General features: G+C 44.1%; 2 protein-coding genes across 8 annotated transcripts; both read right to left on the bottom strand.

Moving 5' to 3' along the window:
- Positions 1 to 553: 553 nt before the first annotated feature.
- LOC111928849 (endogenous retrovirus group 3 member 1 Env polyprotein-like) lies at positions 554 to 12,412 on the bottom strand. 2 transcript variants are annotated; one of them, XR_015286929.1, is made up of 5 exons: positions 12,035 to 12,412; positions 4,766 to 4,887; positions 3,988 to 4,149; positions 3,366 to 3,460; positions 554 to 3,031 (listed from the first exon to the last, which is right to left on the bottom strand). XR_015286929.1 is itself a non-coding variant. In XM_086889578.1 (2 exons), exon 2 carries the CDS (start codon positions 4,690 to 4,692, stop codon positions 3,553 to 3,555), a length of 1,140 nt encoding a protein of 379 aa, XP_086745704.1. In that variant the 5' UTR covers positions 4,693 to 4,887; positions 12,035 to 12,412; the 3' UTR covers positions 3,470 to 3,552. The 2 variants fall into 2 exon arrangements, 1 of the variants encoding a protein (XP_086745704.1); XM_086889578.1 differs by lacking the exons at positions 554 to 3,031; positions 3,366 to 3,460 and having other exon boundaries at positions 3,470 to 4,887.
- Positions 12,413 to 16,107: 3,695 nt separating this feature from the next.
- Positions 16,108 to 25,451, bottom strand: LOC111928958 (E3 ubiquitin-protein ligase RNF4-like). Of its 6 annotated transcripts, none has more exons than XM_086889589.1 (9): positions 24,781 to 25,451; positions 24,430 to 24,564; positions 23,811 to 23,952; positions 22,962 to 23,032; positions 22,029 to 22,123; positions 21,564 to 21,618; positions 19,392 to 19,536; positions 17,833 to 17,887; positions 16,108 to 17,515 (listed from the first exon to the last, which is right to left on the bottom strand). In XM_086889589.1, the coding sequence occupies exons 2-7, from the start codon at positions 24,436 to 24,438 to the stop codon at positions 19,504 to 19,506; spliced, it is 405 nt and encodes a 134-aa protein (XP_086745715.1). In that variant the 5' UTR covers positions 24,439 to 24,564; positions 24,781 to 25,451; the 3' UTR covers positions 16,108 to 17,515; positions 17,833 to 17,887; positions 19,392 to 19,503. The 6 variants fall into 6 exon arrangements, with proteins under 6 accessions (XP_086745715.1, XP_086745714.1, XP_086745716.1 ...); XM_086889588.1 differs by having other exon boundaries at positions 19,392 to 20,873; positions 24,781 to 24,917; XM_086889590.1 differs by having other exon boundaries at positions 19,392 to 20,873; positions 22,029 to 22,120; positions 24,781 to 24,917.
- Positions 25,452 to 27,463: the final 2,012 nt, after the last annotated feature.

The raw sequence follows: 27,463 nt of genomic DNA, 5'->3' as shown, positions 1-27,463 counted from the left end.
AAAGATTATTACTGAACATCTATGTAAGATTTCTGAAAGCAGTAAAAAAAAAAAAAAAAAAAAAAAGAATAAAAGCCGTATAAAACCAAACAAAAAACACAAAAATGTAGAGAAGAAAAGATCCTCACATTATGTTCTATTTCAATTTGCTGTACCGAAGAGGACTTCAAAACCCTTCCTAGAAAGGTCCTGGGAAAGGACCCATAAAGCTTCCTAATGGCTGGGATTTCATATCAGCCAAATATAACACTCAGATGAGTGTTTTGCCTTCGTACCCAGTATTTTTTTTCTTCCAGATTAGCATCTTTCTGCAGAAGATCTCTAGCACTTCGCTAATATTCAACAGAGACATTCTGTCCCATTTTCCTGTCACTGATGTAGGACTGCATGAGAGGAGTGGGATAATACCTCCACCCAGAACAGCATGAATGAAGTGATAAAATATACTCAAAATAAGTAAATACATCATGGAAAGCTATTTTTTATGCTGTATTAAACATCTTCAAAGAGCTAGGATACCCTAGGATACCCTCCCAACAGGTTCCTTCTGATGTCAACAGAGATCTCAGCCCTTTTGCACTCCAGTAAAATTCATCTCCTGGTTATTTTATTACTGGTTCTTCAGTGACATGACGTAACGATCCTCACCCACTCAAGCTCGATTAGAGATGGCTACATTAAATAAATCAAGTATGGGTTTTTATGATGTAAATAAATCCCTAACTCCATGTGCCCATACTGGTGGATTACATAAAGGTCTCCAAGTTGCTCCCTCCTTAAGTTCTTCAGGTCTGATTCAAGTGTGATTAAAAAGGAAAGTTTCCAAACTCAGCCTGCCACCTCCACTGTGGCAGCTGCAGTCACTGCCAGCTCGTCAGAGCTCACATTCAGGTGTTTGACCAGCACTTGGGGCCTTTGGTACACAGCTCATCTCCCACAGAGTCCATTAACAAACCAAACCAGCTGTCAGTGGGCTGGTTGTTTAGTGATGCCATACCAGGTGGTTCCTCAAGCCCAAGGTTCCCTTCCTCCCCAGGAAAGGGCCTAGGAACTGGCAAAAGCACGCGTTCAAATGACCTCCAAGCCTCCAGAAGCAGTTTCTGTTCTTATCAGGCTCTAAAGCAGGTGAAGCACTTTCCTCGCGGTCAATTTGCTCTGTCTGCAAGGTTCCAGCAGCTCTGGAGGGCAGCAGCCTGCTCCGTTTCTGAGCTGGACTGGAATCAAGTGCCCCTCCAGGGCGCTGACGCTGAAAGAGAACAAAACCTTAGCATTTTCTGTGGCACTAATATGAACATGGCACTTGGTTTTTGCCACCCCAATGACAGCACACAAGGATACACAAAACACTCCCTCAAAGGCTGCAATATGCATCCAATGGTGCTATGGGCCATTCCCACCTAAGTGCATCTCCTCAGAGCAAAGACATCACCCCTGAACTCGGACAAGCTGCCTGACCAAGAAGGAGCCTGTCCCAATGGCTTGAAAATGAGGAGACCAGTTCCCAATTCTAGCAGGCTGCTGCTCACACTGTAAGCATTTCTGAACTATTGCTGTGAACACCCACAGAGATTCAAAACCTTCAGTATTCCAGAACATCGAGTTACATGAAATTGTCAAAGGTTTCCACTCCTGTGCATTTGTTTCAAAGTGTGGATACTAAATGCAAGAAGCAAGCAGAGAGCACAGTGTGTGTGTGAAACTAAGTCACACAAGGTTCTCACTGTGGCCTGAGAAAGCATAAGGTGGAATCCAAACAGTCCTTGGAGAAGGACAACAACCTTCTCCAGGTGCTATTTAGGATACTTGTTGTTTACTTGCAAGAAAAATCAAGTAGTGATGTTCCAATTGCCCAGTAACAGTGATGTGTTGCTTTAATGACCAATTAGAGTTTTACCACTCGGCCCTGTCTATAAAAGAAGAACTGGAATAATAAAACTTGCTCTCTTGGACAACCCATGAGAGAGTCTGTGTCGTACTGCCTCGTCGTTCCTAAAATAGTGCGACAACAAACTCTTGAAATCCTTTCTAGAAGTACCCGTAAAATGTTTCAAGATTCAGATTCATGCTGATGTGTTTGTGACTGTGTTTGGAGTTGACTGGGAACTGTGTCGAAAGTGGTGAATCAGAGAATTACGTTTCTGGGGACCCCCTTCTTTATCCCTAGTGACCACCCATACTGGCGGTTGGAGGTTTGTTTTCCCTTTTCTGGGTTTTTATTAGGAGAACCAGTGTGTTATAAATGAGGCTCGAGACTTTCTGATGTAATTAAAGCCTGGCCTGTCTGAGCTGCAGCCAAAGGAGAACGCAGGCTAGTCCTGTGTGCTCCACTCTACAAACCAAGACAGCAACGTACCTAGACAAATTCCCAAACAGAAAAGCCACTGCTAACACTTAACAACCTATTTTATACCCTCCCTTAGACCTGGATTGGTCCGTTTTGGATCCGTTTCAGGATTGGTTGCTTTCTTGGGCTCTGATTGGTCCATAGCCGCGTTCATCCTGGTCCAATCATTTTCCCAGGATGTTGAATGATTGGTGGATGTTTCTTCCAATCATTACTCGTGGTGCTGATGGTATCTTCATTCCTTCATGTTCTTGAATGTTCTATTCCAGGCCCCCCATAAGCCCCCTTATATTTTGTACCAGTCCCCCATTCTATCCACCCGACCCCAATCCAGTATCAACCCCGAACACTCCAAAATCCTTAACAACCATCTTAACAACTTTACAACATAATTAAAGATAGTTAACTTTTATCATAATATCAATTAACTCTCCAACAATAACAACTTTCATTAACCTCCCAAGTTCAACGAAAAGATCCCTTATAACAATTCCCCCTTCTAAAACTTTGATTGGGCTGTTAGCCCACATCAATAGTCTATTACACAGTCTTCTTATCTATTTGGTAAAATTTTCACAGCTTCTGGTTGTTTTCATATATTTCTTTCACTGCTTCCAAGCCTTGGTCTTCTTCTGGGTTCTCAGTTTTCATCACCTGGAGGTTTTCAATTCTTTCATCAGTCAATTTCTTTTGTAAGTTCAGTTCAAAGGAGATTTGGACAGCATTTGTTACAGTCCGGATCATGCAAGGAATTAGACAGGGAAGGAAAACAATACTTATTAGTGCACCACCAGCAATTACCAACCATTTCTTCCACCACTCCCCATTGAACAAATTGTCCCACCAATTTGTTTTTATCAAGGGTGTCCATTATTGAGCTGGTACATGGACTAATTTTCTTATGTTAGTAGTGATGTTGGTAATTACTTCACTATGGTCATCGATTTCAATGCAGCACTCAGATGAATTAAATTTCCCCCACACACCACCCTCTTTGGCTAACAGATAATCCAATGCTAACCTGTTCTGATAGATCATTGTTCTCATTTGCCGAGATTGGGCTGAGAGTAAATCGATGGCCAAGGACGATTGGTTTGAAATAATTTCTACTAATGCCTGTAGACAAATTATGCGATACAGATTGTATATAGGGGTTCTGTATCCCCATGACCCATCCTGAGCCCATGTAGCAGGGCCATATGTAGCTATTATCCTCTCAGGAGGCCACCCCACCTTTGAGTAACCCCAATTAAAATCTCTCTCCTTTTCCTCCTTAACTCATCATAGAGTGGGATCCCTAGATGTTTCTTTTCAGTCCTGGGGAGTAAGAAAAAGGAAGGTTTAATGATCCCCAGGGTGCAACTTCCCACCCAGTTCTTAGGAAGTATTACATAAACTGACTTTCCACATAACCAGAATAGACTCTTTGGGGCTTTCCAATATTTATCTGTTTTTACTGAAGTTATACCGCTTTTATTCCAAAACTCAGAGATTTGTGACTCATCTAGAAAGTGGGTTTCTTCTTTAGTAATACATTCATACAGTTTTTCTCTCTTTACCAGTACACAACCTGTTCTGTGCTTTCTTGCCTGATGCAAATGTGGTGCTTTTGGAATCCACCATTGATTGGTATAATTTCTTACCAGATACTTTTTACAATGCAGCTCTCCCACATATACTGTATACCCAGGACCTCTTCGCCACAAGCATTCTTCTCCAATCACCTTGGATCTCAAACTCCAGGTTTCTTCCTCTGGTCTATTATCTGGTCCTGGCTCTTCTTTGTCTAACAGCTTTAAAATTTCCTGCGGGTTTAAAGGTATTCCTTCCCATGGCCATATTTCTGCCATCCTTGTATCACCACAAATCAAACAATTTGTTACATTAAATTCTTGACTGATTTTCTCAACCAAATCCGGAAACAAATTTTTACCTCCCACTAATTGGATGTCAGGAGTCCTCTTAACCACCCCTTGTATTTCTTCCTCTTTAATTAGATCAGACTCATAAATTTGTTTATTCCCTCCCAGGTTTGCCAGGCTTTTCTCTGTACATATCCATTTTTCTTTCATAGGGCATTCTCCCAGTAGTTTCTGTTTTCCTACATTTTCAAGTTGCCAATAGGTTTTCCCATCCTCTGTGTTCATTGACTCTGAAGTGTTGACACAGGAGGGGCTCGGGTTTGTATGCACTCTGAGGACGGCTGATCGAGCACCCCCTGCATATAATGGGTAGTAGCATCTATCACAAGGGACAGCCTCTCCCATCACAGTGTTCATCATCAGGAGGTCTAGAATCCATGGAAGTCTGGTATAGGGCGCTCTGTCATTCTTACTCAGAGAACTCATGTCTCTTACTCAAAAAGTGTTTCCCTACCCGGTCTTGCCTCCCTTTCTCCTCGCCCTGGATTGGTGTTCTTACCAGCTACCTGGTTGCAGGGTTTCGAGATTCCTTCTGTGTCAACTGGTTTCCTCTCCTGTTTCTCTTTTGGGGTCGAATTTGCTAAGCACCTGGGGGAATGTTCTATTTCTTGTACTCAGAATCTGCATAAGAAACACCAGAATCTCAGTTTTTACTAAGATACACAATTTAACTAAGTATTCAATGTCCATTACAACTCACAAACCTTAACTGAATATTTAGCTTCCATTACAACTCACAATCTTCAAATAACTTTTTCCCAACACTATCGTTATAAGTTCCATCTTTTTACCTGTCCCTTTCAGGTCAGTCACCTGGGGTAAGGAACTCAACCGTGGCAGAAACAGGCCCTTTTACTCTTGACATGTGAGTCCATCCTTTCTCTTAGGTATTAATTGCTGTTTCTGTTGTCAGAAGGACCTGGAAGGGACCCTCCCACTTTGGAGTCAATGGTTGTTCTTTCCATGTTCTAATTAATATCCAATCTCCAGGCAGAAATTTATGAATAATCTTAAAGTCCATTGGTGTTGTCTGAGGAAGATATCCCTTTTGTCTTAATTCTTCCAACATGGTAGCTATGGTTTGTACATATTTCTTTATGTGATGTTCACCTTCTTCATAGGTTCCTATATTATTTGGAGTAGTCAAAAAGGGTAATCTGAATATCATTTCATGTGGGGAGATTCCCAAATCTGCTCTAGGTTTTGTTCTTATCCGCATCAGGGCCATTGGGAGGCATTTTAACCAATTCAATTTTGTTTCTTCTGTTAGTTTTGTGAGAGTGACCTTTAACACTTGATTCACCCTTTCCACCCAGCCTGAGCTTTGCGGCCTCCACGGAGTATGGAGTTTCCATGTTATCTGTAGTGCATTGATTGTTTGATGTAATATTTTTGCTGTAAAATGGGGGCCCTGATCTGAATCTATGGTGTTAACAATTCCGTATCTTGGTATAATTTGTTCCAGTAAGATCTTACTTACAATCTCAGCCGTCGCTTTGGTGGTAGGGTATGCCTCCACCCAATGAGTCAAATGATCTACTATCACTAGTAGGTATTTGAACCTTTGAATCCGAGGTAGCTCAGTAAAGTGTATTTGTATACTCTGGAAAGGTCTCCTGGCCAACTCCCTTCCTCCTTGTGGAAACTTTCTCATTACTTTCCTATTAATTCTTTGGCACATTGTACAGTCCCAAGTTATAATCTTTGCAATTTCAAAGGCATCAATACAAACATATGTCCTTAACATAAGGCTTGAGTTCCCCAATGGGTTGAAGCATGTAAATTCTCAAATATTTTCCTTGCTAGAGTCTTATTTAACACCTGTCTCCCATCAGGCAGCCTCCATTCCCCCCTCTCATTCTTAATAGCACCGTGCTTCTGTAGTCCTTCCTGCTCTTTTTCCGTGAACACTGGAACTCCTAAGTCCTCCCCATCATGATGGTTTCCATCTTCACTACTCCCTTCTTTTATTTCTTCTATATGAAATACTTTTTCAGCATCATCCACAGCCACCTCTTTGGCGATCCTGTCGGCCAGCTCATTTCCTCTTACTTCCCTTGAATTTCCCTTTTGGTGTCCTCTCACGTGCACAACCGCTGTTTCTGAAGGGCCTTGCAGAGCTCCCAACACCACCTTTATCAGTCCCTCATGGATTCAAGTCTTCCCTTTTGAGTTTGTAAATCCTCTCTTGGCCCAAATTTTCCCAAATGTATATGTGCATACTTGGAGTCTGTATAGATTGTTCCAGTCTTTTTGTTGTGTCATTTCAGTCCCTTTAGCAAAGCATACAGTTCACAGCATTGTGCTGACCAAGTAGAGGGTAGTTTTCTTTTTTCAATTACTGTCATACTTAGTCGATTTATCACTGAATGTCCTGACAACCTTTTTCCCTTCAGTACTCTCGATGAACCATCGATGAAGACTATTTCCCCTTCTGGTAAGGGGTATTCATAAAGATCTTCTCTAGCCTTTGTTTGAATTTCAGTGGTTTCTAAGCACCAGCGTTCCAGTTCACCCTTAGGTTCCCCATACAAAAACTGTGAGGGGTTTTGGACTCTTGTGGTGGCTAATTCCAAATTTTCACTGTTATTCAAAAATTAATTTTTTACTTTAACAGTCTGTTGTCCAAAATCCAGTGACTGGCCTTTTTACTCAGTATTGATTTTAAATCATGTGGGGTACATACTCTAATTTTGTTTCCAAATGTCAGTTTGTAGCTGTCCTCCACTAGGGCTACAGTAGCCGCTACAGCAGCTGCTACAGCTTGCAAACAAACAGGCCAACCTCTTACCACTAGATCAAATAACTTTGAAATATATGCCACTAGTTTTCTGACTCCACAACATTCTTGAACCAAAACTCCATATGCAATTCCTTCTTCTACATTCACAAATAATTCAAACAGTCGATTCAGGTCGGGTAAGCTGAGTACTGGGGCAGTTCCTAATTTTTCTTTTAACTTCTTTAATCTGTTTTCATCCTCCTCATTCCACGTTACTGGCTCTCCCCCTGCTTATTTGTCATATAAAAATTTTACCAACTTGGTATGGTCTTTTATCCGTAATTTACAATACCCAATCAATCCTCATAGTTTTCTTATATCTTAGTTTTCGGAGTTGGTAGTGATATTATTCCCCGTATTCAATTTGAGTTAAGTTTTTATATCCCTTCTCAGTTATATGTTCTAAATACTTCACCTCTGATTCTACGAACTTCAATTTCTTTTTGGATACCTTTAAACCCTCCTCAGCCAGAAAATTCAATAATTTAACGGTGGTCTCCTGGACTTCATTTTTCCATTTCCCTGAGATCAACAGGGAGTCTACATATTGCAAGACTTGCATGTTTCCTTCTGGGATAACCCTCCCATCAATTTCTCTAAGGCTTGCTCAAACAAATTTGGTGATTCTGTAAATCCCTGGGGAAGCCTCGTCCATTTTAACTGCTGTTTCCTTTCGGTCTCCTCATTCCACCACTCAAAGGCAAACCACTCTCGACTGTTCTCTGCCAAAGGGCAGGACCAAAAGGCATCTTTTAAGTCTATCACACTGAAGCACTCATGTACAGATGGGATCTTATTTAACAAGGTGTATGGATCCGCCACCATAGGGTACCAGGTGACTGTTTATTCACTTCCCTCAAGTCCTGAACCAGTCTGTATGTGCCATCAGGCTTTTTGACTGCCAGTATCGGGGTGTTGTGTGGGGACATGCATGGTTCCAAAATCCCCTCTTTTATCAATTCCTTAATCACTGGTGTTAATCCCTGTCGACTTTCAGCTGACAGGGGGTATTGTTTGACCCTTATTGGCATTGTATCAGGTTTCATTTTGACCTTCAGAGGAGGTATATCCAACAATCCATGGTTGCCTTTTTCTGCCCATACTACTGGATTTATTCCTTTCTCATCTTCTTCCCTTAATACTATCATTTAACCACCATGCGTCCTCCTTCAGGTATTACCCCTATTCCCAATTGCACTTGCAAGTCCCGACCTAACAAATTAATTCCTAAATCTGGCATATATAAAAATCAGCACAACCTTCCCGAAAATTTCCTCTCACTTGGACTCTTTCTATTATAGAGGTTTTGAATGGATTGTTTTCAGCACCCTTAACAGTACATTTACGATTGCTTACTTCAGGAATTTCTGTTACACTTGATCTATTTGCCCCAGTATCTACTAAAAACATATATTCTTTGCTCTGAGAGCCTGTTTCCAAGTTTACCAGGGGCTATTTTTGGTGTTCCAGTTCTTCCCTCAGAGCATAGAACCCTTGACACCCCTAATCGTCGCCCCTCAGTATTTTCTCCAAAGCATCCTGTTCCTTTGCTATCCCCTCATCCATCCTCCGCTTCCTACAAAACCACTGTGTGTGTCCTTTTTCATTACAGTAATAGCAGGTTATGTACATCCATGGTGACCTCCCTTCTTTCCTGACCTCTTCTTTCTCCTTAGTTCCTCTCTTTTGATCTTCCCTGTCACCTCCCATCGGTCCTCATTTCCTCTCCTTTGCCAACTCCTCAGTTCCTTCCTCTTTTCCCATTCTCATACTCTCTCTTGTGACTGCCACCATAATCTTTGCTTTTGTTTTTGTCTTTTCTTCTTCTCTCCTCAAATATGTTTTCTGTGCCTCCCTCAATAGTTCATTCAAACCTCTCTCCTGCCAGTCATCTAATTTCTCCAGTTTTCTCCTTATATCAGTCCAAGCTCTGGTGACAAACTGGACTTTTACTAACACCTGCCCTTCAGGGCTCTCTGGGTCCACACTAGAATATAACTGAAAATTTCTTTTCAGCCTTTCTAGCTAGGCAGTCGGGGTTTCGTCCTTTTCCTGCTGACTGTCAAAGGCTAGTTTTGCATTGGTAGTTCTGGGAACAGCTTCCTTTATTCTCCTAATGATCAGTGATCTATAATCCCTCATCTCTCTCCTCCCCTCTTCTTCATTTGGGTCCCAATCAGGTTGATTATGGGGCATTTTCTCTTCACCCCTTGGACCACCTCGGTTCTCCTGCTCCCAGATCCGCATGCCAGCTGCTCGGATCAATTGGTTTTCTTCAGGAGAGAAAAGTATTCCCAAAATGGAATTTAATTCCTTCCATGTGTAAATACTCAGGCCCAGGAATTGATCTAACTGGTTGGAAATGCCAATTGGATCCTCCAATAAACTTTTTATTTCCTTCTTAAAATTGTGCACTTTGGAAGCTGTGAGTGGGACATTCACAAACCCTATTCCTCCCCGAGCCCCTTCCATGGGTACCTCTCTCAGTGGCAACAATCTCTCAACTTTCTCCCTTTCCATCTGGTTCTTTCTGGCCTGGAATCCTGTATTGTAGTGATGACCTTCTAAATTCCCATCCTGCTTTTCTTGGCCCCCTGCTTCTGAGGGGGCTTTGCAACCACAACTTGACCCCAGTTCTTTTTATCTAGTCTCTTTTCCACTCTGTGCTTCTAGAGTAGCACTTGGGGTTTGGGATGTTGGTGAAAAATAAGAAGGACCACTCCGAGCGATATTTGGGGCTAATATGTGTTGAGAGATGGGATGTAATTTGGAGGAACTAGATACGGCTACCAGAGCGGCTGAAGATGGTGTGGGGGTGACCAGAGAAAATTGATGTTCTGGGGTGGGTTCTGAGGAGGAATTTAAAGGAACTGGGATGAAATACCTTCCATACAGGAGACAGGAGGGATAGACCCGATGGGTAGTGGTGTAGAGTTTGTTTCTAAGGTGGGGGGTACAGGTAAGTACTTAGGTATGGCTTGAGATGGATCAGGGTAGGTGGGCAAAGGTGCAAGTTGGGGTTGAGGTGCTAGTGGTAGGAAGGAAGGGGATACTATAGGAATAGCTGGAGGTGGTGGTGGATGAAGATGATCTAGAGGATCACATTTTTCCTTAGATCTTTCTTTATAATTATCCTGTCCTTGTGACACCTTAAACAACTTAACCTGTTTTTCCCTTTTTATGTTTTCTAACCAGCATGCTACGTATTTTATCTCCTCTTCACTTTGATTCCTTTTTATATTAATGTGCTTAACTAATGCCAGGCACATCCATTCCTCCTTGGACCCATACCATGCCCAATATACTGGGCCCTCTGCGGTGCTCTCTTGCAGCCAGATCTCCATACAATATTCAATCATTTTTACTTTATCTAGACCATTTAACCTGGTGTCCTTATGCTACCTGTCCAGCACTCCCGCAAAGGGCTATTCAGACAAATATCTCTTAGCAGAGTTTTCCCCTTCTTTGACTTGCTTACCCGTTTGCTAGCACACTGGCCCATAGTTCAACTATTCAGGTCACAATACAAAGGGGAAATTTAGTTTTAACAGAAAACGAGTTAAAATTTATAAAATCAGAAAAATAGCTAGAAAGGAATGTGGGAAAAACAAAACAATGTTGTAAATAAATTAACCAAATAAAGGTAAGAAAGCGTGGGAAAAGCGGAAATGGTGCTAACAAAAGTGGCTTGATAACAAGGAATGGTGTGGCAAAAACAAGGATGACCGAAAGTATATGTGGGAAAATATAAATAAAATGGCAGAATAGTGTGGGAAAATGGAAATGACCAAAGAGAAGTTCTGGCAAAATAAGATGGTGGTACTTATCAAATATCAAAAGAATTCCTAACGTGAAAACTCAATATGTACAAAAACAGTAACTTAAAGAAATACAAGTAATATTTGAGAAACAGATTTGTAGTCCCTAAAATTCTAAATATTCTATTTGTAGATATAGAAAGGCACTGACAAAATCAAGTTCTAACAGCTAACAGAATCTAGCAATAAAGAGGCTTCCCCCCTCCCTGAGAGGATTCAGCCTCTTACAAAATGGCCGCTACCTTGCCACAAAAAGCTCCTAAAATGGCGGACTCCTCCTCCGCCCCTCCCCTGAGGAGTGGTCTGGGTAATAAGCAAAAATCAATATACATATATATATATTGCAGACCAAAAGATAATTTCTAAATGACAATTCAGCTGCCCTTAAACAATTAGCAGTCCATTAATCAAAATACACCTTTAATTAATAACAAACAACTCAGATGTAAAAAAAAATAAATTCCTAACTTGACAGGTTCTAACCTGTTTTTCCCAATCCTAGTGACAAGGGAGATCCTCCCACAGCTGGTGGCCCCTCCCTATAAACCCCTCTCTGGGTTCCTAGCTCAGGGAAGTGAGTCTCCCCCTACAAACCCCCTTTGGGTTTCTAATTCGGGCCTTCGGAGTCACCTTGCTGCAGGGTTTCTGCCTCCCCTACAAATCCCTTGGGTTCCTAGTTCAGGGAAGGACTAACCCCCCCTTATGAACCCCCCTTGGATCTCTAACTCGGGGAGCCTCTAGCTTTCCTCCAGAGTGGGTCCCCTCCCCTCCCCCTGTCAAAAGGAGGGGCACTCACATATCTGGGGGTCCCCTTTTGTGGCAGTCCCTGGGTAAGTGTCCTTCTCCCTTACTCTGGAGTCCTAGCTCCCCAGACAGCAAACTTGCCCTAAGTCTGTTTCTGGGGAACTGCCCTCCAGGTGGAATTCAGCCCTCCCCTACAAACCCCTTTAGACTCCTAGTTCAGGAAAAGTTCTCTGTAAGTCTCTTGGGTTTCTAACTCAGGAATTAGGCCAAATCCACCCCTTGGAGCCTCCCTCCCTGGGAGGAGAGGGAGCCTGAACGAGTATGGGTGGCTGAAGGAGAGGTACTCTCCGTCTCCCCAACTCCCGGGGGTCCCTAGAGTACTCCGCACCCCCCTTTTGCCTTAAACCCCACTCCCGACACTCACCCACGCATCGGAAGCCTCGCAACCTCTCAGAGGACCATTGAACTCCTGGTCGTAGTTTCGTCTGCAGCCTCAGGTACAGCCAGCAAGCCCGTCAATAATCCCGATGTAGTCCAAGTTCGGGAAGCCAAAAACGAGGCTGGACGCATCACTCCGGTCCTGTCCTACTGAGTGACCACTCTAGGGTCATGGCTATATCCCAGACAAGCCCCCATTAAACTGTTATAAGCAAGGCTCGAGACTTTTTGATGGAATTAAAGCCTGGCCTGTTTATTAATACTGAGCTGCAGCCAAAGGAGAACGCAGGCTAGTCCTGTGTACTCCACGCTACAAACCAAGACAGCAACAACGTATCTAGACAAATTCCCAAACAGAAAAGCCACTGCTAACACTTAACACCCTATTTTATGCCCTCCCTTAGACCTGGATTGGCCCATTTTGGATCCGTTTCAGGATTGGTTGCTTTCTTGGGCTCTGATTGGTCCATAGCCGCGTTCATCCTGGTCCAGTCATTTCCCCAGGATGTTGAATGATTGGTGGATGTTTCTTCCAATCATTACTCGTGGTGCTGATGGTATCTTCATTCCTTCATGTTCTTGAATGTTCTATTCAAGGCCCCCCATAAGCCCCCTTATATTTTGTACCAGTCCCCCATTCTATCCACCTGACCCCAATCCAGTATCAACCCCGAACACTCCAAAATCCTTAACAACCATCTTAACAACTTTACAACATAATTAAAGATAGTTAACTTTTATCATAATATCAATTAACTCTCCAACAATAACAACATTAATTAACCTCCCAAGTTCAATGAAAAGAACTCCTATAACAAATGTATCCAACACTCTCTGCTTTCTCTGATTTTTTTTCTGGCATTTTTACAGGTCCATAATTTCTACTGTCATTAATCAGGTCTTTTGCAACTTTGCTCCATGTCCAAATTTTATGGTTCCTAGCAGGAGAACGCAATTGTGAAGGTGTCGGCTGAGAGGGGGTGGTGAAGGGAGTAAACTCAGAATCAGTGGAACAAGATGAATCGGTTGAGTTCTCAAGAAATCTATCTAGTCTGTCCACAGAGGTTATAGCTGCTATGGTTTTTTTTGAGGAAAATTGCTGTAGGTTGAAGTGATTCTGGAAGGCCTTGAATTAAAGGGGTGATAATTTCAGTTTTCAGGGGTAACAACATTGATGATTCATAACCAGCAATGAATTTTCTTTTGTGTATCATTTGCAAGCAGGCAGCATTGTGAATGTTTTCCAGTAGTTGGTCAGGGGTACTCACTATAGCAATGGAGTCCCCCCTTTCCAAGGGGTTCAGCCCCTCTGCCCAATAAGCTGCGTGCTGAGTTAGGGACCATGGGTTATGTCTGTCTCCTGCTGTTAAGACGACTTCATGTCCCCAGTTGGGGACATGTCCCCCAAATTTGATCACCTCCAGTGAGAGACACTGGGAATACGTATTCTGTCTCTGACTTGTGAGGGAGATGCCTGTACTCTTTTTTTTAATTTTTTTAACTTAGCCAATTCGGTAGCAGTGTACGGGAGTTGTTTATTTTTAGTGGTTATATGTGGATCAAGATCTTCATCATTGATATAATTATATTCTGTTTTAATTAGAGGTTTCAAACTAGGGCACCAGTGTTCCCCACAATTTAATTTGCTAGATCCTTTTGAGGGTAGATTTGATTAATGAGAGGGGTTTCCCTCTCTTCTGTTTCTTTTAGCGAGTCAGCATTTTTTGGATTGTTATCATGGAGGGCTGCTCGCAACAGACTGATCTTACTTCTTTCTTCATCTAATTGTTTTTGCAAAATTTTAACTAGGTTTTGGAGGGGGTCTATTATAGTTCTTTCCTCACTTCTTTGCTTACAGCGAATCTTTCTAGCTGCTGTAAAACAAGCTCCCAAAACTGAGCAGAGTATAGTTATATTTTTGCCCAGTTTAAATTTTGTTTCATGTTGTCAAGAACATACTCCATCAATCACATTTTCCAAATTAAACCAGTTATTAAGCACCCATTCTTCCCCTCCTGGAGAAGGTCTGGCATTATGTTTTGCTAAGAGAGCATAAAATGCAGCTTTAATTTCTGCACTGCCATTTTCAGTCATTTTTACAAAGGGAAAACCACTACAGGGAGGTATAAACTTAAATGATACATGCGCACAGCTTCTCGCTTCCCTGGATGGGTGAGAAGACTGAATCTGCTTGGGAGGCACTCCTTCAGTTTAAAATTCTGGTTGTCTCTTGGCTACACCAAGCAGTCAAAATTCAAACATGCAACAACAAGAAACAACAGTCCCCCCCGTTCCTTTTAGCACTAAGAGATGTTCTGCAAAATTCTGCAGACAGAGCCCTCAAGTGAGTGTGGGGTGCTTTTCACCTCGGTGTGTGCAGTTTGCAGGAAATTCGAGTCGCCCCCCCTTGCTTTCTAGACCCTGCTCACTCTTTTGGGAGTGTCGGGCTAGGTGCGTGTCGTGGTTTTAAACCAGTAACTAAAAAAAAGATTACTTATTTCTTGCTGTGAGATATGGATTAGAACAAGAGCAAAACAGGCATACAACTTAAAAGGAATAAAGAAAGTTTATTAACAAACTGCAATAATAAGAACACCAGAATAATCTTCCAGAAAAACCTTTTTTATCCTCCACTACCCACTATTCTCTTGTTCACATGACAACAGAGACAAAAACTTTGGAACTTTGATGGTTAAAACAGTCCCAATTCCTGCTACAGTCTTTTCCCAGTCTTTGTAGAGAAACAGAAGTCTCTTTCTGTTAATTTATGGAGTTTCTCACAAGAAAACTACTTCTGTTATAGTTTTCTATTGCTGTGATTTCAGCTGCCCAGAACTGCTGTTATCAGAGCTCACTCCTGCCATTTCACATCACTCTGAGGTGTGTATGGGCCATGAGTCTAGGAATGGCATTTTAAGGATAAGTTATTCAAAGGCAAAAGTCTTATTCATCTGTCTCTGCGAGCTTCACTAGCAAACAGTTTTCTCATTGCCTCTCAAGGCTTCAAATCTTTCAGCACTTCACTGTACCACAATTACTCTACTTTTTACTCAAAATTTACACTTTGAACACTTTATTCCTCCCTACATACTGTATCATGAATTAAAGGAGTTCTTTCAGGACTTTATTGTCCATCTCCATAGCTTTAACAGAAAAATATTTCATCTTAATTAAAGCATCTCCTTATTCTCTACCTTTTCTGAAGCTTCTTTTCTTTTCTGTCACTGGTAGTTTATAAAGTCTCTTTTCATGTTGATCACTCTCTTTTTCTCTCTCTGGATAAAAAGATTAATCTGCAAGTCTCATCTGGGTAATGAAAGAGTTAAAATCTTGCCCAGGCTTTGTAGATGGTTCTGTGACCTCTGCCGGTGCAGGAGCTGGAGCTGTCTTCGATAAAAGATTGCTCATGGCTGTTCTGGAAAGTGTAGTCACCGCCTTAGCCTGCCGCAGGTTCAGAGCCTCTTTCTTTCTTCACTCGTCAGTCTCTGGTGAATTCATTCACAGCAAAAACTGCAGCCAAGCCAGGGAGCGGCCTGGCCCGGCCTGGGCCCGGGAGAAGCCCCGCAGGCCCCATCTCCCAGCCGGGAGCTGCTGGGCCCAGCCCAGACCCTGCCTGGGCCGCATGGGCTGGGCAGAGAAAGGGGGGCCTGGAGCTCTGTTACCTTTCACAGCCAGGAAACAAAGAGACCAAGAGTGCTCTGACTTTACATCTTAAGGTAGGGTTCACAAGTTGATCTCACTTTTCAGTGGTCAAAACTGCTGTCAGTTCCCAGTAATGACTGATAATTGGTCAGGAGAAAAGACTCTCATCAGCTACCAGCAACTTCAACTTCCTTAGCTCTCAAAACCACCTTAAAGGTAAAGTCACCTCATGACAGTGCGGCTGGAGTGAGATGTCCTTCCCCTAATACAGACTACACAACAAACCTTCAACCCCTTTTGTCTGTCAGAAATCCTGTCTGTGACTCCAGTGTAAATGTCACGATTGGCTAACATGAATGGGAGTCAAGAGAAGTTTGTTTGATCTCAGAGTGCAAAAAGGATACAAAGGGATTTCAGTTTAAATCACAACAATAATGCACCTTTATTTTAGTGCCAACAACAAGGGTTATGCGATAGAGGAGAGAGAGAGAGAGGGAGAGATAAAGAAAACAAAGTAAAGGAAGAGAGAAGAGGGGGTTAGAGCTACTAACAGATGAGACGGGGTTGCTGGGTTCTTTTTTCTGTGGGGAGATCTCACTTAAATTAACTTACTTTTATGTAATTCTTCCCCAAAGTTACCTTGTTTCCAATGTGCTAATAAGCACCCCAAAGGAGAAGTACCCAGTATGGGAGCATTGCTGCCCAAAACCCCTTTAAGCTTCTCCGTATTACAACTACAATACACCACAAATGCCAAACCTGCAACGCTTTTGCAGTCGTCTGACGGACGGCGCCTGGGCAACGCCAACAGGAATTCCTTTAGCCCAACCAAGCACAGCTTTTACTGCGTCTTACTGGCAGGCAGCAAACCAAATGAAAGCACCTTAACTTTCTCTCCCAAGGACGTTGTGAGCAGCAGAGATGGTCGCGGCTGATGGGCTCCCTGAGAATCCCTCGGTGCCGGCTGGAGCGTGATCGGGTCGCGAGCTCGCTCAGCAGCACTCAGGAGGTCCCATCTGGGGTCACCAAAATGTTAGTGTCCAGGAACAGACATAATCACAGAATGATTATATGGAGGTGCTGTATTGAAGAGCTCTGGCTATCAGCGGTACACATACCCAAATGTGACCCGACTTGGTCTGTCCCCAAATTTTCTATGATTTTAAAACCTTTCACTATCAATGACGTTTATACCTAAACATCCACCAGATTGTGGCCTGAGAAGTACAAGGCCTTGCATCCCAAGCGGCACCTGTTTCTTCTCCGTGTACAAGACACACTTTATTTGCCACAATTATTATTCAATCATTATTAAACTATTATTTGTTGGCCACAAGAACTACAAAGCCCTTGGCTTTAGCACATTTCCCCCAAATCAGTGACTACGATGTGATGAAAGAACGAGCTTCTGACTGCTCAAACCAAGAGCCTGATTTCCACCTGTTAAACAACATCTCTGTCTATCAGCACAGGCCAACACAGAAGAGCAGACAGACTAGAGTTAAATCAATCAAAACGTTATTTATAAGTGAACACATAAAAAATGAAACTAGGTATAGAAAGAACTATATACATAAAGAAAGAAGAACTATATACATAAAGAAAGAAAGAAGCCTCTACACCGCCTGTTGGATCTCCCAGATCCACCTGAGAGTGCCCTGAGAAGCAGAAACACTCATAAATAAACTGGAAAATACAATTCTGGATCGTGTTCCTCTCTGCAGGTTGGGCACGTGCCGGTGTTCTCCAGGGCAGCAGGGAGGCACGTGCTGCAGAACACGTGGCCACACACAGTTGTGTAAAGCTGTCGTCCACTTTGCATAATCTGGAAGAAAGGAAACAACAACCACATGTATTGGGAGGAAAGAACTGGAAATTGCTGCTCTATTGGCAGCAGGCAAATGAGACTTGAGAGCATCTGGAATCAGTTAGAAGCCAGGAGGGAGCCACAGATCAGCCAGTGCCATCCTGGCAAGGGCTTGTCCCTCTCCATTCACCAGCAAGAAGGGACTTGTGGAGCTTCCCAGCAAGGGCTGTGCTTCCAGCCAGCTGCCCACATCAGGCAGCTGACTTGGGCAACTCCCCTTTTGGCTTCTTCCTCCTCCCACAAAGCACAAAGGGTGACAAGAGGTGCATCCTTACCTCTGAGTAATAGTCCATGCAAATTGGACAGCTAATAACAACTCCTGGCTCTGCACTAGAGGGAACAGAAGCAGAAAGAAGGTGCAGCTGTTAATATCACCCCACTTCAATGGTTATTGATACCTAAAATCACTAGCCCTGGCCCATTTCCTTTGAAGAAGCCTACTTAAAGAAGTCTTTAACTCTCTCTTTGCTGCATTTAATGAGGATTTGGGGTCTCCGTGCCTCGAGGGAAAGAGCATCCTGATTTTCACTAGGAGGAAGGTGCAGTCAGTCACCCTGCTCTGGGATTTGAAGTTAAGAGCAGTCTTTAGCGCTGGCCAGTTGGAAACTTGGACTTGCAGTGGGTCATCATGAACAGCTTTGGAACTACAGCATCCAGCTGTCCTCTGGGAACCATTCAGCCCGGAATATTCATTGCAGGAGCCAGTTCTAACGCTACAGAGTAACATGGCTCTGGCAAGATCCAGCCCCAGGAAGGAGCCTTTGGTCAGTGTTGAATGCTGCAGCACTGAGTTCTTTCAGAGCAGTTCCATTCTGGAACAGGGAACTGAAGGGACAATGTATTCCTTTTCTATATGAACCAAGTGGTGGGATTTGTTCACCTACAGAGGGAACAACCTAAACTTAAACATGTCCAAATTCATTGGCAAGAGGCATTATGCTTAAGAATAGTGAAAGCCCTTGAGGCGGCATATTTAAGACCTGACACCTAAAATGGAGTTGCATACTCCATTTCTCTCCTACCTTGCCTTTCCCAAAGGCTCAAAGCACACCAGCTTTATTGAAACCGATGCCTTTCCCTTTCACCCCCAAAAACCACTTTAGAAAACCTTCCACCATAATTTTCATGTGCTTTGTCCTCCCTAGTGCCACAGACACCTGGTTTAATTGAATCAGCTGAATGCATTGCATCTTTCTTATTCTGCTGGAGCGCTCCTAGAGCAGGACTTTGCTGTTGCTCTGCAGAATGAGGATTTTACTGTGCAGGCATCCAACTTGAACTGCAAGATCTCCATGCCAGAAGCAAAGAAATCAGGGCTTGTGACATCCAGCACTGGCCATAAAAGCATGACCTGCACAGCTGCCTGTGTGCAAGTGTACCTTGGGAAGAATGGCTCCAGCTGCAGGAGAAAGGGAGCCAGCTGGCAGCATTCCAGCAGGGAATTTCTGCTGGAATTTGCCCAGCTGCTGCCTGCTGGTGCCATGATGCCAAGCCTCATTGCTAGCAATGGAAGTATTTCCATATCTAAGCTGGCTACTAGAACTTGTCAGAAAAAGCAAATGCAATCCTGAGCTATGGGCTGTGACCAATGCCCTTCCTTGCCATTGCCCCACTCTCATCTCTAAGGTTCTGTGGCGTCTGCCTTGGGCTGCCTTTTTCTCCCTAAATGCAACTGGTATCATTTGATCATCATGCAGCACGGGAGAAGTATGGAAATGAGTAGCGTAGGGAAGGTTTCAAAGATGCAGCAGGCATAGCAGTAGAACTTATTCCAACTGAGAAAAGAAACAAAAGCACAAAGTTCCGTGTTTGGTAGGGCATGAGCCATACGTACGCTGAACTTCCAGTATCCTCCTCTGCTCCGTGTTCTGCAGGGGCTGCATCAGCCACAGGTGCGTCATTAGCTCCACTTCCATTGGCAGAGCCATCCACCTGTTCCTGGCTGTTCAGTGCAGCAGTTTTCTTTTCTTCTCCATGCACTGTAATTGAATTTTCAGAAGTTAGATCTATTATTCTCTCTCTCCTTGGAGCTACCCTTCAAATGAGTTCTAGAAATAGTAATGGTTCCTATTTTAAATGGACTGTGTTCATCTGGGTTGGAAACAATCGGAAACAAACTACTTTCCCAAAGAGTAAGGCTGAACCTTTCCAGACATTGGGTCTACTTGTGGTTGCTAAATGCAAAAAGCAAGCAGGAACACGCAGTCTGTGTGAAACTAAGTGACAACAAGCTTCTCACTCTAGCCTGGGAAAGCATAATGAAAAATCCAAGCAGTCCTTGGTAGAGGACAGCAATCTTTGCAGGTGCCGTTTAGCAAACAGCTGTTTAAAATCCTCGTTGTTTCCTTTCAAGAAACAGTCAAGGGGTGCCGTTCCAATTAAGCAATGATAGTGATGTGCAAGTTTAAGGACCAATGAGAGTTTTACCTCTCAGACCTTCTGGAACAAGTCTATAAAAGAGGATGTGGAATAATAAACTTTGCTCTCTTGGACAAAACAACTAAGAGAGTCATATCGTACTTCTGGTTGTTCCTAATACAGTACGACAACTACTCTGCTACGGAGCAACACAAAACCTTTGCTTTGTTCACTCTACAGCCAGCTAAGAAGGTGAATTCTAGGGAGAAGTGAGACAATTGGGACACAAAAGAAGACAGAAGACTAATTAGGAAGATGACGGTGTCACTTTGTAACCAATCAATACTTATTTCTTTCTTTGTTCAAATTTGTAAATAATAGAAGTTTTGCTAGTGAGCGTGTCTGATAGGTGAAATAGCACTGAGCACCCAGACCAAAAGTGCAGCACTGAAAGAAACAATCAATGTCTCTCTCAAGTGTAGAACTATTGACCCGTTGCACCAAACCCAGTAACCAAGCCAGTCTTTGTAGGCAACATCTTGAGCAAGTTCAAGAGAGATCAATTTGAAATGGCGTGGTCTGTAACAGCCAGAGGGTGAAGAAATGCTGTTTCCTTTTTAACTCTCCGAAAATGCAGGCATCAATGACTTCTGCAGGAATCAGTCACTCATCAATTAAAACTGTAGGAAGCGTCACCAAATTCCAGTTCCTTCTGCATAAGTATTCAGCCTCAACTCTTCTGGCAGGGATTTTCCACTGTGACTGATAGAGGCCACCACACACACATTGAATCCATTCTCTAAGACACTGGCTAGCAGCTTGAGCCTGTCCTCTGCCTTTTACTAAAAGCAGTTTCAAGCCCTGCTGCTCCAGGTTCTTGGAAAAGAACAAAAGTCATGATTACATTCTAGATCAAAGTCCATTACCAAGTGTCAAACATCAACTCACCTTCAGGAAGCTTCCATTGATGCACATGAGAAGGGAAAGAAAAGAAGACACAATTAGATTGGGTGGGACCCCGGTGCTGCATGCAAACCTCAGCTCAGAGAGCAGTTCTAGCAGAGGAGTGAGGAAGGCTAGGCTCTCACCCTCCAAGTTGGCTTAAGAACATTCAAAGCAGGAGCACAAACAGCTGCTGCCCTGAAAACAACCAAGTGGCTGCTGCTGATTCTGCTCTCATTGATGCAACAGGGTACCAACAGACAGGCAGCTTAGGAAGCACCTGAAAACCCTCCTCCCACCTCCTCTGTTCTTGTTCCCTAATTCTATTTGGCCTGGAGCTGTTTCTTTCCCTTGTTCTCCCCAAAACCAGAAAATTCTGCAATTTTAACCCTAAACACTTCATGTTAGATGAAAGTGCTGCTGAAGAAAGGAAACCACAACAGGCATTGGCAATAAAGAACTCTATCAGTCAATGCTAGAATTCCAAGGAACACATGGATCTGCCAGTGCCATCCTGGCAAGGGCTTCTCTCTCTATGGACAGCACCAAGGAGGCACTTGCAGGAATGGGCAACTTGGAGCTTCCCAGCACAGGCTGTGCTTCCAGCCAGCTGCCCGTGGCACCCACCTAAGACAAGTGAGTTGTGCAGCTCCCCCTCTGCCCCTTTCCCTCCCACAAAGCAGGACAAGAACATGTGCATCCTCACCTGGGAGTCCTCATCTGACCAACAGGGAGGATCAAATTCAAACAGCAGCCAATCACTAGAGAGAGGAGAACCAAAAGAACATACAGCCATTTAAACGCACAGCCATTTCTTTCACTGGCCTCCAAGGGTTGACAACAAAGAAAATGTTGGTACTCAAAACATCCCCTGTTCTGAATAAGAACCATTCTCACCCAGAAACACCATCATTGCAAGAATTTTTGTGTACTGCAAGCATTTCAGCATGTCAAGCAGTTCTCTTAAATTCAGTTGTGGCTTCACAAACAGGGAAGGAAGGTTTCTGCTGGATTTTTCTGGGTTTCTTTTAATTCTCCTCCAGGCAGACCACTATATTCCAGGTCTGAAGTTTTTGCACAGAGTTCTGCAGAACCCTACAGCTTGGCAGAAACCTCTTTCTACCACATATATGAAATCGGAGTTTTAATAGACACTTTCTCTCTCACATACCCATCATCTTCTCTTGGTTCCTCTCCTTCATTCCTTTCCAGTGGCTCAGGTGAATTGTCTGAGGCCCTGGAAAGATGTGGCTGCTGCGGGCTCTGCTGCAGGGGTAGAACGGGGTAGAAATGGACACACTTAGGAACCAGTGGAACTTGACCCTTCCTGCTCCCCCGTTTCAGTTCCCTAATTGGATTTGGGACAGAGCTGTTTCTTTGCCTTTCTCCCTCCAACTGGCAAGTTCACCTGTGATAGCCTGAGCATTACTTTTTATAGGAACTGCTACTGAAAAGAAAAACCCCCTCTACCCAAACGTGCTCTTGTGTTTGGAGTAAGTGGAGCTGGGTCATGCAAAGTCTGTTGTGAAATCTGAGGCCTTTTCTTTGCACAGGTTCAGGAACAACCCTGTCAGGATATAACTGCCATGCAATGTTTGCTGCATGTGTCTGCTTTGCACAGCAATAGAGGCATCCCAAATTTGGGCAGAGACACTGGTGTGAGGGCTGGATGAAAGCATATTCTTTCAAAATAGTAGGGGGAAAATCAAAAATCCCAAGTGTGCCCCTTTTAAAGACTTAGAGGAATAAGAAAGTGAATTAGTGTGTACCCCAGTCAGCTGCAATTGCTTTTTACATCTCAGTGACAGGGGGACCTTAAACTGATGCTGCAGCTAAAATACTTCTTCAAATCAAAGACTTCCTGTGTTCTCTTTTGAATCACTGAAGCAACAACCTCTTTTAGTTTCTTCATCCACTCTGCAACCAATTCTCAGGCATGCTGATGTGTTTGTGAGTGTGTTTGAGGTTGACTGGGAACTGGGTCTAAAGTGGTAAATCAGAGCCATCTTTCATGCTTTGAGGCCTGGGGACTCAGTAAGATTGCAGAGGGCAAGAAAATTCCTATGGGTGCAACATGGAGAGGAGTGTGCCAGTCACTACTTACCACAGGAGATTCATCATCGCTGATGGTGATGACTTCAGGCTCTGGAGAATCTCGTGTGAGATCTATGACTTCTTCAGCAGTTGAAAAAGAGAAGGTTAGAAGTGAGGTCAGAGATTGCAGAGGAATGCAATGGGCTGCCACTGTGGAGCAGACTGTGCTTGGATTCCCTGTGCCCAAGGTGTCTTTTGTTCAGGAATGTGTCCAACATTTCACTCAAGCTTTGCCCTCAGCAGTCCAGAGGGAGCATGGTCCTCTGTGCATTGCCTCATGTGTCCTGCTGAGCATTGCCCTGTGCCCTGAAGGGGCAAAACAAGAGGAAGAGCACCTGAGCTCCTCACAAGTTCTGTTGGATGACAAAAGCTTACGGGAGGTGCACACCAACAGATCATTCCTTTCCCATAGGGGAATGTTTAGCACAGAGGAGAGAAAACCAACCAAAACTAGAGGGAATGCTAATTTTACCATACCATGCTGTCCATGCTCCCCTGAAGAATGGGCCCCAGCTAATGATTAACTTTTCTCCATCTTTGTGCAGCTTGAGAGTTGCCAAACTCAGGCTGCCACCTCCACTGTGGCAGCTGCAGTCACTGCCAGCTCGTCCGAGCTCACATTCAGGTGTTTGAGCAGCACTTGGGGCCTTTGCTACACAGCTCCTCTCCCACTAGAGGCCAATGGACAGAGTCCAGTAACAAACCAAACCAGCTGTCAGTGGGCTGGTTGTTTAGGGATGCCATACCAGGTGGTTCCTCAAGCCCAAGGTTCCCTTCCTCCCCAGGAAAGGGCCTAGGAAGTGGCCAAAGCACACATTCAAATGAACTCCAAGCCTCCAGAAGCAGTTTCTGTTCTTACCAGGCTCTAAAGCAGGTGAAGCACTTTCCTTGCGGTCAATTTGCTCTGTCTGCAAGGTTCCAGCAGCTCTGGAGGGCAGCAGCCTGCTCCGTTTCCGAGCTGGAGTGGAATCCAGCGCCTCTCCAGGGCGCTTTCGCTGACGCTGAGAGAGAACAAAGCCTTAGCATTTTCTGTGGCACTAATATGAACATGGCACTTGGTTTTTGCCACCCCAATGACAGCACACAAGGATACACAAAACACTCCTGCAAAGGCTGCAGTATGCATCCAATGGTGCTATGGGCCATTCCCACCTAAGTGCATCTCCTCAGAGCAAAGACATCACCCCTGAACTCGGACAAGCTGCCTGACCAAGAAGGAGCCTGTCCCAATGGCTTGAAAATGAGGAGACCAGTTCCCAATTCTAGCAGGCTGCTGCTCACACTGTAAGCATTTCTGAACTATTGCTGTGAACACCCACAGAGATTCAAAACCTTCAGTATTCTAGAATATCATATTACATAAAGTTTTCAAAAGTTTCCATACTTATGCTTTTGCTACAAACTCTTGAAATACTTGCTAGAAGTACCCCATAAAATGTTTCAAGATTCAGATCAGCAGTGAGCAATGATGTACTTACTGAGCTCATGGTGTTTGGTGATGTAAAAGCACCGCAAAGGAAGTGGGACAAACACCTAAACAGGAATGTCCGGGATTTGATCAATCCCTTTGGTTCCTTTGGGAAGCCCACTGACAGAAACCTGCTGTTCCAAACCTATCAGAAAAGTACAGGGGAGATTATCTATTTGGAATGCCAGTTTTCTTGAATATCCCCATGCCCCAAGACTCCCATTGCCAAGTCTTCAGTTGCTGTTCAAAGCACGAGGGGAAGTCCGTGACTCTGGCACTGGAGCCCACCTGCAGCCCCTGCTGCAGCCCAGACCAGCCCCTCAGCATGACACACAGCTTTTCAGGAGTTATCTGCACTCACCTGTACAGTCAGTCCAGAGTTTGGCGCACAACCATCAACGTACGGCTCTCTATTGGCAGCCGGGATGCAGAAGACGGACACTCCACGTCTGCACGCCCAGCAGAGAATCCGTCAACTGGCTCAAGAGACTCGGTGTCAACAGAACCTTGGGAGCAGGAGTGCCCCTGGCAACCGGTGCCAACATTCCATGCCCAGGTAACGGGGCTGCGCTTTGCTCACCCATGGAGTTGCAGAAGGCCATGGAGGCACTGCAGCCATGGCCTGGTTCTGCTGCCGCTGGCTCCATCAGGGTGCTCAGGGCCCTGTCCTGCCTGGCCTGGAACCTTGCAGGGACAGGGCATCCACAGCTTCTCTGGGCAGCCTGTTGCACTGGCTCAGCACCCTCCTAGCTCTTGCAAACATCTGATCCCAACCTTCCCCTTCCCCCATGGCTCTCTGCCCCCTCTGGGCACTGGAAGGCCACAGTCAGGCCTCCCCAGCCCCTGCTCCTCTCCCGGCTGCACAGCCCCGGCTCTCCCAGCCTGGCTGCACGGGACAGCTGCCCCAGGCCTCCACACATCCCCAGGGCCACCTCCAGCCCTGCTCCACAGGCACATCCCGCTCCTGCTGGGCCCAGCTGGACACAGCTCCGCACGCGCGGCCTCACGGGCACAGCTGCACCTCCCGCCACCTTCACCCTCAGGCACCTGAGCATCACTGGAGCCTTCCTGTGCCCAAAGAACCCCCAGCAAACCACATCTCCCCAAAGCAAAAAGAAATTTAAACCCTTCCTTAACCTTCCTCCTCCAGCTTTATTGGTCTCTGGCTGGTTTAACTCTTATGGGACTGCTTTAACTTGAACCCGAGTAAATAGCAATTAAAACAGAATCCAAGTTTGTTGGAGTTGGTTTTTTTTTGACTGTTGAAACTATCTAACCATTCAGATCCTGATTTCAAGTCTCTGAAATCTTGACATTGTCAGGTGTTGAACTACTCCTCTTCAACAGGGAATTGAGAGTGTTGAACTTCCCAACAGGGCTGAGGAGGTTTGCTCTGCTCCCATGGACAGCACCTCCCTCCTGAGGCCCTGCTCTGCTCTCCAAGGTGCCACAGCAAAAAAAGCAGAATTAATAATCAGATTTCCTTCTAGCCACTCAGCCATGGGACCTGTGTTGTGAGGGATGGGCTGGGGCTCCTGAGGGCACCAGGGAAGCCATCTGAGTCCTGCCAGATGCAGGAATGCTCCTCAGCCCCTGGTCCCTTTGGTTGGGTGCCCTCTGGTGTGGGGAGAACGGTGGAAGTTGATCCAATGCTGTGGATATGAGCACAAGGATATGTTCAGCTCGTGCTCTACACGAGGAGCCTCATTTCTTACAAAAATTTCTCACTTACTACAATTCATCCTTTTGGGTAATTAGGTATCAAGTATTGAAGAATGGGTGGGGATAACTCTTCCATTTCTTTGAAAAAACCCTAAAGGAGATTCAATGCTTTATATAAAACTGCTAAGATGCTAAAGCAATTCCAAATATACATTTAATATATGAATAATGAAGCTCCTTGTATGGGTCCCAAAGCACTGAATATGAGAAATGGACAGTGCAAATATGCTGTCTGTCTGTTCTGGGCTTCTGAAGCTCAGAAAAAACCCCAATTCTTCTATGCCTAAAGATCAGTGATGGAATGAGCTGAAAATGTGCTTTTCCTTCTGCTGACAAGTATGCACCAAGATGAAAAACAAATTTTAAAACACCAGAAATTTGAAAAGAAAATTGCCTCAGCTGATGCTGTGGAGCCAAACCAAGATGGGTTTCAACTTCTTATAAAATCAGCTGAGTGCCATTTCATTGCAGGTTAATTAAGATCAAATTTGCTTGACCAAAAATGCTTTCTTTAAATGCTCTTTTCAGTGAAAATACCTAGCATAGCGTGTCACTCACGAATATAACTCTTTAAAAAGACATTTCTTCTTACTGTCATTGCATCCACCAAGAAGTTCCAAGTCTAGCAATAATGAGAAACAGAAAACATTGGTCTAAAATTTATGGCTACCCTATAAGGAAATCATTTGATGTGCATCTGTCGAAGTGTTATCTTTGAGGAATTTTGACAGCTCAAGTAGTTTTCATGAATAGGAAAAATCAAAAGATCACTTTATCAGGCTAATACTAATGTTTTGGGGTTTTTTTATTAAGATCAAACCAAATCAGAAATAGCTGATACAATGAACCTTGTTTATTACTACCTCTGGCTAAATATGGCAATAGTAAGACATCTTGAAGTATGACTGAGGATGCAGGTAAAAAACACAATCGAGACAAAAATGAAGAACCCAAATTAAGGTTGCATGTCCGCACGGATAACCAAATGTTAACACCTAGAGGACTTAGCTCAGTTTGGTCATCTGAGTTTTCTGTTTCATGGCACAACAAATTTCCTGTTGCATTGTTGACCTGAGATCTGCTTTTGCCTCTTTTTTACTTTTCTGTAACAGAAGTCATTTTCATTCCTCTCTTATCTCTGGACAATTGCATTTCTCTTCAATGTAACTTTGGATTAAACTGCTGTAATTGAAGGAAATGGAGCTACGACACGGTGTACTGCTAACAGCTCCAAGTCAGGAACCAACTTGATCCATTCAAACACGCATTCCTTCAAAAGCCTCCAGGTTCTAACTCGAATGAAACCTTGCAACACTAAATGC

Source organism: Cyanistes caeruleus, chromosome 5 (assembly GCF_971803275.1).
Source record: "Cyanistes caeruleus chromosome 5, bCyaCae1.hap1.1, whole genome shotgun sequence".
NCBI lineage: Eukaryota > Metazoa > Chordata > Aves > Passeriformes > Paridae > Cyanistes > Cyanistes caeruleus.
The sequence above is the reverse complement of the archived record's forward strand: the minus strand, read 5'-3'. Positions and strand labels throughout refer to the sequence as shown.